We start from the raw sequence: 10,860 nt of genomic DNA, 5'->3' as shown, positions 1-10,860 counted from the left end.
GTCTCATATGTAGGTGTCTCATATCTACTGTCCCCCCCATGATGATGTGTTTCCTGTCTCATGTGTAGGTGTCTCCATATCTTCGATGTCCGTCAGTGATCAACTGAGTTTTCTCTCCGGCGTTCGTCGGCTGCTGAACGATCGGAGCTTCAACGTCTGCAGACAAACAAACTAAAATATAAACATGAATAAAATACAAAAAGATCATTTATAAAAGCAAATGCATTGTTTAAATTGTGATTAAAAAGCCTGAATAGCGACACCTGTAGGAGGAAAGGTGTTCAATATAAACTGATCGCTTTCATGCTAATCTGTGATTGGAAACACTGGAAAGGAGGTCGGACCAATCAGCATCCACAATACAGTGATGACATCATTGGTCCAGTGATGATTTCTATTCTGTATGACTGTCTGTACATAAAGGCAGTAAAGAGATAGAACGTTTACAATATATATGTATATATGTTCACAGTGGTGTATAGTAACGAAGTAGAAATACTTCGTTACTGTACTTCAGTCATTTTTTTGGATATCTGTACTTTACTTTACTACTTATATTTCTGTTGACTTTAACTTTTACTTCACTACATTTTGCAAAGAAAACTGATACTTTTACTCTAATACATTTCCCCTGAAACCTTCGTTACTCGCTACAAAATCAAATCTATCTTTAGAAACAACATGAATCATGAGACCAGCGTCGGGGACTGTGGTGGAACAGAGACTGCAACAAGCAGGTTTGGTGAATCAGTGGTCCTAGATTGCAAGTTAAATCATTGGTTAATCACGTTAATGCGCAATTGCAAACAAGTGCTCTCAAAGCCGCGGTGTTTTGATTCCCAGTGATGCCCAGGATGCTATATGCTATAGCTAGCGAGCGACTACCTTCCACTCTACGATGACTGATTTCATGACGGAAGCAGAAATGGAAGCACCTGCTACTCCCGCAACAAACTACGGCGGTGACGAAGACCAACACCCGTGGATCGCTAGCGAGTTAGTGAGCTGAGGAAGTGTTGACAGTTGTGAGATTTTGTTGATTTGAGTCATCTTAGCTATAATCATTGCAGCACTAGTTAGCTAACGTTAGCTAACTTAATGTGAAGCTGAACACACCTCTACCTGCCTCAGCAGCCTGTGAAAGGCTATTTAGCATCAGGACTAGTCTTCAGCCCAAGAAGAGCGAGACTGAATTCTCGCAATTTTGAAAACCAACTTCTTTTGAAGATGAACAGGACGTTTTTCAGTTTCAAGTAATGACTGGGTTGTTACTTCAGTATTGATCATGTTTTGATATTTGAGTCATTTTGTGGATGATCAGATGGAGTTATGATGGTAGCAGTCGCCCAATTGCAGATTCAGCTTGAGCAAAACCTTTGCCTGTTGTGTTCATATCAGGCCCATAGGAGTTTACAAGGCAGGTGTCCTTTCTCACAACACTGACCTGATGCATCAAGTGGATATTTGTTGCTGAACACAATATGATGCCTTTGCCCTCTACATCCTCTAGTTGGAATGAGCATACTTATAAACGCACTGTTACAACTCCTTCATAGTGTCATATTGCTTTTCGGAGAATTATGATGATAAGTTCATAGTAGATGCAAAAGTATACTTATGTACAATATATTATGTTGAACATTGTTGCTCCTGGATGGATCACAGCCAACCCAATTATGTTCAACACAGCTCCATGTCCTTGGTCATGGTGCCACAGCACTTAAAAGAATAAACTTCATAATTCTCAAAATTCTGACCCTTTGCTTTTTTATTAACAGCATTTACTTTTACTTTTACTTTCAATACTTAAGTACATTTAATATCAGAAAATTACTTTTGATACTTAAGTACAATAAATATCAGATACTTTAAGACTTTTACTCAAGTAGTATTCTAATAGGTGACTTTCACTTTTACTGGAGTCATTTTCAAGTAAGGTTTCTTTACTTTTACTCAAGTATGGCTTTTGGGTACTTTATACACCACTGTATGTTCATATATACATATATGAATACATATATATATATACATGATATTGATAATGATGTCATTGAGTCATGAAAGGGACATTTAATCAATAATTGTCCGATAACGGATCATCTGATTCATGAAGCTCAGCATAAAGAGAGAAGAACACAATCTGTATGACCTTCAAAATAAAAGCTCAGAACTTCCTGTCTCACCATAGTCAGGATTGTTGCGTAGCTCCTCCTCCAGGTTGTCAGGTGGGACGTAGTCAGGCCCCGCCCCCTCACTTGTGGGCGTCGGCTTCAGTTTCCCACAGCAACAGTTACAGCAGCAGCAGAGACAGCAGCAGCAGTAAAACCCGGTCAGGACCCCACAGACCAGGAACAGCCCCTGAGGGGACAAGGGAACACGTTAGGATCCACTACAAGACCAGGACCAGGAACAGGTCCTGAGGGGACAAGGGAACACGTTAGGATCCACTACAAGACCAGGACCAGACCCTGAGGGGACAAGGGGACACATCAGGGTCCACTACAAGACCTGAGACCAGGACATTGAGGGGACAAGGGGACATGTCAGGATCCACTACAAGACCAGGAACAGGTCCTGAGTAGACAAGGGGACACGTTAGGATCCACTACAAGACCTGAGACCAGGACCCTGAAGGGACAAGGGGACACATCAGGATCCACTACAAGACCAGGACCCTGAGAGGACAACAGGACTCATCAGGATCCACTACAAGACCAGGACCCTGAGAGGACAAGAGGACACGTCAGGATCCACTACAAAACCAGGACCAGGAACAGGTCCTGAGGGGACAAGGGGACACATCAGGATCCACTACAAGACCTGAGACCAGTACCCTGAGGGGACAAGGGGACACGTCAGGATCCACTACAAGACCAGGAACATACCGTGAGAGGACAACAGGACTCATCAGGATCCATTACAATACCAGGAACAGACCCTGAGAGGACAACAGGACACATCAGTATCCACTACAAGACTAGGAACATACCCTGAGAGGACAACAGGACACATCAGAATCCACTACAAGACCAGGAACAGACCCTGAGTGGACAACAGGACACATCAGAATCCACTACAAGACCAGGAACAGACCCTGAGAGGACAACAGGACACATCAGAATCCACTACAAGACCAGGAACAGACCCTGAGAGGACAACAGGACACATCAGGATCCACTACACCACCTGCGATCAGGACCAGGACAACAGGACACATCAGGATCCACTACACCACCTGCGATCAGGACCAGGACAACAGGACATGTCAGGATCCACTACATCACCTGAGACCAGGACCAGACCCTCACCTTGGCCCACCAGGTGGACAGCATGAAGTAGGTGTTGACGTTGTCCTCTCCGAACTGCTGGGCCACGTAGAGCCCCAGAGACCCGTAGGAGTCATAGATGTTCCTCTTGGTGAGGTCGGACAGGACGGCGTGGGCGCTGTTCAGCTCCTTGAACTTCTCCGCCGCCTCCGGGTTCTCTGGGTTCTTGTCGGGGTGGAACCGCAACGCCAGCTTCCTGCCACCACACACACACACACGCCCTCACGTTAACACACACACACTTGTGATCAATGAGGGTTTAGCTGACTGATCACCTGAGGCTGACCTGTAGGACTTCCTGATGTCGTCATGGCTGCAGCCTTTCTCCAGACTCAGGACCTGATACAAAGACTCTCCAGAGGTGGACAAGGTTCTCTGCCTCCCGTCAGACATCCTGAGAGCATCACATGTAACAGGTGGACGGACGTCAGTCAGGACACAACCAACATACAGAAGCTCATCGATCGATGAGAATCTTTCCATCTCATGGAACATGAACACAGTTTATTATTAGAATGACTGTAGAAGTATGAATTCATCATGACGCTACTTTTTATTCAATCAGGAGCAAAACTCTATAACTAAATAAATCATTATCATGTCACTAAATATATGTATATATTAGTGTTGGGCAACTTAATGCGTTATTATCGTGTTAACGCATTCATTAATTAACGCCAACAATTATTTTATCGCGCGTTAACGCATTTTATTTTTTATTATTAAGCGACATTTTTAACACAAGAACCGAGCAGCGAGCGGTGAACAGCTGTTTGTGTGGTGTCACTTCCTGCTGCTCTCCCCCCCCCCCCCCCACCGGGTGACATGCCAGATCCGGAACCGTTGGTCCCTCCTGTCTCACACACACACACACACGTCTCGTTACAGGAGCAATCGTGACAATATTAAAATACATATTGTGGTGTTTTTAAATGAACATATAAGCACGTGAGAACAAACTGCTCTTAACTCAACTCTGTATTAGCATAACTTCCTCATGCAGGTTACTGCCACGGTACAGACTACAGGTTCCATGCTTCACCTACATTCCCCTGGGTCCTAAGTCCCTCCATGTACAGCTTCTTATCACCCTCCATGTACCAACGTACATTTATAACAAATACCACACATATTACACGGTAATCAGCGTTATTATGTGTCTGACCTAAATACCAAAGAAAGAAAAAAATAAATGATTAATTTAAATTATTTTTTTAGAGTTTTTAAAGTGTTTTGTTTGTAATATGTATAATAAGCATCATTTAGTATCACTACTGAGAATTTAACAAACATAAAAACATGACGTAGATAGGTTTGCAGTTTTCAAGGTGTATATTTAAATATCATATCTTACACACATGAAGATAACGTTATGAACACTGGCTGAATATCTATGCTCAGAATCATTATAACTGTGTTATAACTGCTGCTGTGTAAAGGGAACACTGCTGCTAACAAGAACCTGATGTGTTTAAAGTGTTTAAACCAAATGTTATTATTGAACTTTGCGCATAACAATGAGATTAATCGCGATTAAAAATGTTAATCGTTGCCCAGCACTAGTATATATATATGTGTATATACATATATATGTATATATATGTATATATATATGTGTATATACATATATATGTATATATATGTATATATATATACATATATATACGTATATATATATACGTATATATATATACGTATATATATACGTATATACTGTATATATGTATATATATATATGTATATACGTATATACACACCAGAAGCTGATCTGAACACAGTTTGTCAAACTCAGGTCCTCGATCTTTTCAAACCAACATGAAGAATATTTCCATCTGATGGATCAACGTTCTCAAAGGTTAAAGAATTCACAGTAACAGTAAGATTTCAATGAGCTCAGGTGAGACACATGATACACCTGATGATGTCACACAGGTGGGAAACATATTCTTCTCACCTGTGAAGGAAACACAGTTACAGAGTTGAAGTTGGTACCTGCCTGTTGGAGCCTGTTGGAGCGTCCTGACGAAGCCTCTACCTGAAGCCTACCTGTCGTCTACCTGTTCAGGTGTCTGCAGTCCGACTGTGGACCGTAGAGGACGTCTGATGGCCTCCATCAAACATTCAGCAGCCGCCCAGCTCAGGTGACCAGGAGCCACCACGCCTGCTCATGTTTCACCGAGACGCTCCGACGGACGCATTGTGACAGGGAGGGGAGTTCTCCATGACAACCAGGTGAGTCAGACAGGTAGACAGGCAGATACTGTACTGTCATTAGTACGAAGAACAGTATCAGCAGTATTAGTAGTAATTATATTCATACTACAGTTAACCCTGTTGTTATAGTAATAACTATATATTAAATAATATTAATTAATATTTATGGGAGTAAATTGTTGATCAATAAAGAAGTAAATCAGATAAATGTTGTTTATTCAGCAGCTAAACGAGGTGGTGGAGACCAAACACAAACGTCCTCATGTTGATATTTAACTGATGGAGAAAGAAGACACTGTTTGCTAAAATGTTAGCATCAGCTATTTTATTAGCTGACATGTCATATGTTTTGTTTAAAGCTTCTTGTTCAAGTCAATAAACGAATAATGCAGCTTTGACCAGATTATAAATGTAGAGGACCAACAATAGAACCCTGAGGAACCCCGTCAGTGATTATTGTAAATGTAGAGGACCAACAATAGAACCCTGAGGAACCTCGTCAGTCATTATTATAAATGTAGAGGACCAACAATAGAACCCCGAGGAACCCCGTCAGTGATTATATTAAATGTAGAGGACCAACAATAGAACCCTGAGGAACCCCGTCAGTGATTATTGGCACTGATCATGAACAGGATGATGATGTTGCTCTGTGACTGCTGGATGTGGAAGCCGAATGTTATTAGATATCAATATATCAGGTCGGTCGATTTAACTTCCTGCGCCACCTAGTGGTCATAAGATATGTGACACGCTGTGACATCCAACCAAACTCACTTCCACCAACAGACAGAGACAGACAGACAAAATCAGAGACGGAGAGACAGAGAGACAGAGAGTCAGAATGAGAGACAGACAGACAGAGAGACAGACAGATAGAGACAGAGAGAGACAGACAGACAGACAGACAGACAGACAGACAGACAGACAGACAGACAGACAGACAGACAGAGAGATAGATAGATAGATAGATACTTTATTTATTCCAGGGGGAAATTTGTATGTTACAGCAGCAGAGTTATACTTCAGCAAACAAAGTAACAGAAACAGAGAGACAGAAAGACAGAGACGGACAATTCAAAAGTCAACCTGAGGATGTTGCAGTGCATGACGGGAGGAGCTGAATGACCACACCATGAAAAACGGACACAAAATAAATATGAAAACATGGCAGTCGTGAGGATAAAATGTTCATTTAATGATAAACAGAGAAACATCAGGAACCCAAAGAACCAACACAGAAGAGACACCTTTAGTTAGATCTGTAAAACATAAAGAGAGTCACCAGAACACAACCCCCCCCACCCCCCCAACACCACCACCACCACCACCACCACCACCAGAGACAATACAAAGGGTTCAGAAGCATGCTACAGGATACAGGTCACATATGCTAATGAGGGAGGCGGATCGACCAATCAGGAGGCTGCTGACCGGGTCACACAGGCATCTGCAACTGTGAGTACTCGTCCTGCCCCTCCTTCTCCTCCAGATGAGGCTCTGCATCATCAGCGTCCAGCTGCAAGACCAAATTCGTGTTAGCATTGAGCTGTGTCAGCAGTGACTCGTGTTAGCATGGACCCGTGTTTTCATTGACCCATGTTAGCATTGAGCCGTGTTAGCATTGTGCCCTGTTAGCATTGAGCCCTGTTAGCATTGTGCCCTATTAGCATTGTGCCCTATTAGCATTGATCCGTGTTAGCAGTGACCCCTGTTAGCATTGAGCCGTGTTAGCATTGACCCGTGTTAGCATTGATCCGTGTTAGCATTGAACCTTGTTAGCATTGAGCAGTGTTAGCATTGAGCCGTGTTAGCAGTGCTAATGACCAGGTGTGACTCACACTCTGCAGCTCTCTGCGGGTGAAGAGGCGGGGCAGCAGCAGCATCCTCACCGGGATGGTCAGCAGCAGCATGAAGGGGAACGCCAGTGCCGCCGCCGTCGCCATGACGACCCACAGGAGAGAGAGACAGGTCAGCTCGACGACAGTGAACAGGTGCATCCTCAACGTCCGCACCTGTGAGAGAGCAGAGAGACAGCCGACGGTCAATCCGTGTATTTACATGTGATGTGCCTTTTTATAGAAACTTGTTTGCACAACTGACTTGGACTTGATGTTCCCGTCAAGACCAACAAGTCCCAAGTTAAGTCTCAAGCCAAGTCCAAGTCAAGTCTCATGTCCAAGTCAAGTCCAAGTCAAGTCCAACAAGTTCCAAGTCAAGTCTACGTCAGGACCAACAAGATCCAAGTCAAGTCTCAAGTCAAGTCTACGTTAAGACCAACAAGTCCAAGTCAAGACCAACAAGTTCCAAGTCAAGTCCAACAAGTTCCAAGTCAAGTCTCAAGTCAAGTCCAAGTCAAGACCAACAAGTCTACGTCAAGACCAACAAGTCCCAAGTCAGGTCCAAGTCAAGACTAAGTCTCAAGCCAAGTCTCAAGTCTACATCAAGAGCAACAAGTCTACGTCAAGACCAACAAGTCCCAAGTCAGGTCCAAGTCAAGACTAAGTCTCAAGCCAAGTCTCAAGTCTACGTCAAGACCAACAAGTCCAAAATTAAGACAAGCAAGTTAAGTCCAAGTCAGTCAATACAAACAAGTCCAAAGTCAAGTTCAAAGTCAAGACCAACACATAAAGTGAAGTTTGAGTCCAACATGTCCCAGTCAAGAGAGGTAAGTCCAGGTTCAAGTTTCATGTCAAGGTAAGTCCCAGGGTTGAGACCAAAAGCAACAAGTCCCAAAACAAGTTTAAGTCAAAGCCAACCAATCAAATGGTAAACAAGTCGTTAATTGTCTGCCTGCTGGTCTGCATTGCCAAACACTCCTGTCCCTGTGACTCAAGTCTGACTTTGGTGCAGAACCTCCGTCCTCAGTCAGGGGGGCGGGGCTAACCTTGCGGACGTAGTTGTGGTCGGGGTGGTACTTTGAGGGCATCAGCAGCAGGATGAGTCGCTCGGTGAGCTGGATCCCATTCAGCGACATCACACCCATGTAGAGGAAGATCCCAAACAGAACCGCCAGAGGGATCTGACGCAGAACCTCCCCGATCACGATGGACAGACCTGAGGAAGGGGGCGGAATCCAGATCAGAAGAAATAGTAAAGGTAGTGAAAGTAGCAGTTGCGGTAGTAGAAGTACACTTCTTACCCACTAAAACAGCCACCAGGAAGCCCGTCACCCGCTGCTCCTTGACCTCCTGGATTCGGGGCTTGTCTCCGGGGGCGACGGCTTTGCTCATGACGGTTAGGGCGTTGGTGTGGGTGACGGAGCGCACCGTGGCCGCCGATAACCACGGCAAGCCGAAGAGCGCAGAGACTCCGCCCACCGCCACGATGATGAGGAGATCCAGGTGGAAACCAGTTCCCTTCACCAGCATCCGCTCCTTCTTACTCACAATCAGCCTTGATGGATGGGACATAGGAGAAATGTTTTTAATAAACAAAAAGTTCGGAAATTCGTGTTTGGTAGATTATTTCTCTGTTGTAACAATGCTTCTTGGCAATAAATGTTATACCGTTGGAAAGCCTGTTTATTTACCTTTCAAACGGTGTCACATTTGTCAGGAACATGCATTTGTGGGATGAGCAGCACAGCTGAGTATGTGGGTTGCGCCCATAAAAAATTTGCCAAATCTTCTCTGCCAATGCCAAACAGCTTATTTGCCATCGACTCTTGTTTGGTGTTGTTTGGTGGATTGGATGATTGAAGTCTATCAGTAACAAGGAAGAAACAAGACATATTGGCAATTTTACAATTTATTCATTTAACAAACAGGAGCCTCAGTAGCGTGTGGAAGAACCATACACAGCCACAACAGCCTGGCTCCTCCTCCTCATGCTGGTCACCAGCCTGGCTCCTCCTCCTCATGCTGGTCACCAGCCTGCTTACACACTGCTGTGGGATGGCATTCCACTCCTCAAGCAGGATTTGTCGCAAGTCAGCCAACGTGGTTGTGTTGGTCACTCTAGCACGAACAGCACGCCCAAGTTGATCCCACAAGTGTTCACTTGGGTTGAGGTCAGGACTGCTGGCAGGCCATTCCATCCTCTCTACTCCCAAATTCTGGAGGTAGTCTCTGATAAACCGTTCTGTGGGGGCGAGCATTGTCATCTTGGAGGATGGAGTTTGGTTCCAGACTGTGGAGATTTGGGATTGCCACTGGTTGCAGAATCTCATCTTGATATCTCTCTGCATTGAGATTGCCTCCAATGAAGACAAGACTCGTTTTTCCTGTGATGGAGATGCCGCCCCACACCATCACACTGCCTCCACCAAAAGGTGTTCCTCTATCGGTGCAGCAATCAGCATAGCGTTCTCCCCGTCTTCTCCACACTTTGACCCTACGATCCAACTTCCTTAGACAGAATCTGGACTCATCGCTGAACATAACGTTCCTCCACATGTTCAGGTTCCAGTGCAGGTGTTGCCGACACCATCGCAAACGGGCCTGATGGTCAATAGCAACAGCAGAATAAGCTGTTTGGCATTGGCAGAGAAGATTTGGCAAATTTTTCATGGGCGCAACCCACATACTCAGCTGTGCTGCTCATCCCAGAAATGCATGTTCCTTATAAATGGGGCACCATTTGAAAGGTAAATAAACAGGCTTTCCAACAGTATAAAATGTATTGCCAAGAAGCATTGTTACAACAGAGAAATAATCTACCAAACTTTAATTTCCGAACTTTTTGTTCGATGTTTAGTTAAATATAAAAAAGTAAACACAAAAGGCAAGAAGAAAAGGTTGTACGCTGTGATCTGGGACTCCATGAAGATGAGGATGAAGACCAGGATGGCCGGCAGGATGCTGGCAGCCATCATCCAAACAGGAAACTGCCCGTCCGACCCCAGAGGAGAGATCAACCAACCGCGCTTCTCCGGACTGGACACTGAGAATCCACTGGGCACGTTCAGTTTCTGTCAGCCAATATGAAGAGAGGGCAGGAGTTTAAATGTCCGTCCCAAGTGGGTTGTGTGTCCACACAGGACTCACTTGATCGGGTCTCACCTGGGTGTAGGTGTCCTCCACGCTGTAGTCCACCAGCACCATGATGAGGATAGCAATGGGGACACCAAAGTCTCCAATGATCCGACGGAGCTGAAACACACAGAACACCAGATTATTGATCAGTGGTGTGATTGGAAACTGAAGACTTCAGTGAGGAAAACACCTCCAAAGGTAAGAAACAACATGTCTACTCCAGGTCCATTGAAAACTAGGACCCAGTGATCCAGAGCCCCCGGATCTAAGATTCTGTTGTGTGCTCTTGTGTGGTAAATGTACCTGTACCTTTATCTGTACATACCTGTGTACCTGTATACGTA

The 10,860-nt window shown here is 44.5% G+C and overlaps 2 protein-coding genes across 3 annotated transcripts in view; both read right to left on the bottom strand.

The window, feature by feature from the left end:
• Positions 1-58: 58 nt before the first annotated feature.
• On the bottom strand, positions 59-3,719 carry LOC116400365 (dnaJ homolog subfamily C member 5-like). Its single transcript, XM_031878160.1, has 4 exons — positions 3,613-3,719; positions 3,309-3,522; positions 2,184-2,358; positions 59-156 (listed from the first exon to the last, which is right to left on the bottom strand). Exons 1-4 carry the CDS (start codon positions 3,717-3,719, stop codon positions 59-61), a joined length of 594 nt encoding a protein of 197 aa, XP_031734020.1.
• Positions 3,720-6,864: 3,145 nt separating this feature from the next.
• The window catches only part of LOC116400360 (anion exchange protein 2-like), an 18,343-nt gene continuing 14,347 nt past the window's right edge, over positions 6,865-10,860 (bottom strand). The window contains exons 14-19 of one of the 2 annotated variants that reach the window (XM_031878152.1): positions 10,544-10,633; positions 10,286-10,452; positions 8,683-8,936; positions 8,428-8,597; positions 7,382-7,555; positions 6,865-7,059 (exon numbers count right to left, since the gene is read on the bottom strand). In XM_031878152.1, the coding sequence (XP_031734012.1) occupies positions 6,979-7,059; positions 7,382-7,555; positions 8,428-8,597; positions 8,683-8,936; positions 10,286-10,452; positions 10,544-10,633 (936 nt within the window). In that variant the 3' untranslated portion in view covers positions 6,865-6,978. The remainder of the gene's footprint in view (positions 7,060-7,381; positions 7,556-8,427; positions 8,598-8,682; positions 8,937-10,285; positions 10,453-10,543; positions 10,634-10,860) is intronic. The other variant, XM_031878153.1, reaches the window with a different exon arrangement.

The sequence above is a fragment of the Anarrhichthys ocellatus genome, unplaced genomic scaffold, assembly GCF_004355925.1.
Source record: "Anarrhichthys ocellatus isolate YVR2014 unplaced genomic scaffold, GSC_Weel_1.0 scaffold164, whole genome shotgun sequence".
Classification (NCBI taxonomy): Eukaryota; Metazoa; Chordata; class Actinopteri; order Perciformes; family Anarhichadidae; genus Anarrhichthys; species Anarrhichthys ocellatus.
The sequence above is the reverse complement of the archived record's forward strand: the minus strand, read 5'-3'. Positions and strand labels throughout refer to the sequence as shown.

Coding starts and splice junctions, on each gene's coding strand:
- LOC116400365 (XM_031878160.1), bottom strand. CDS start 3,719: ATGTCTGACGGGAGGCAGAGAACCTTGTCCACCTCTGGAGAGTCTTTG. Junction 3,523..3,612: donor GACATCAGGAAGTCCTACAG/GTCAGCCTCAGG, acceptor GTGTGGTGGCAG/GAAGCTGGCGTTGCGGTTCC. Junction 2,359..3,308: donor TGTCCACCTGGTGGGCCAAG/GTGAGGGTCTGG, acceptor TTGTCCCCTCAG/GGGCTGTTCCTGGTCTGTGG.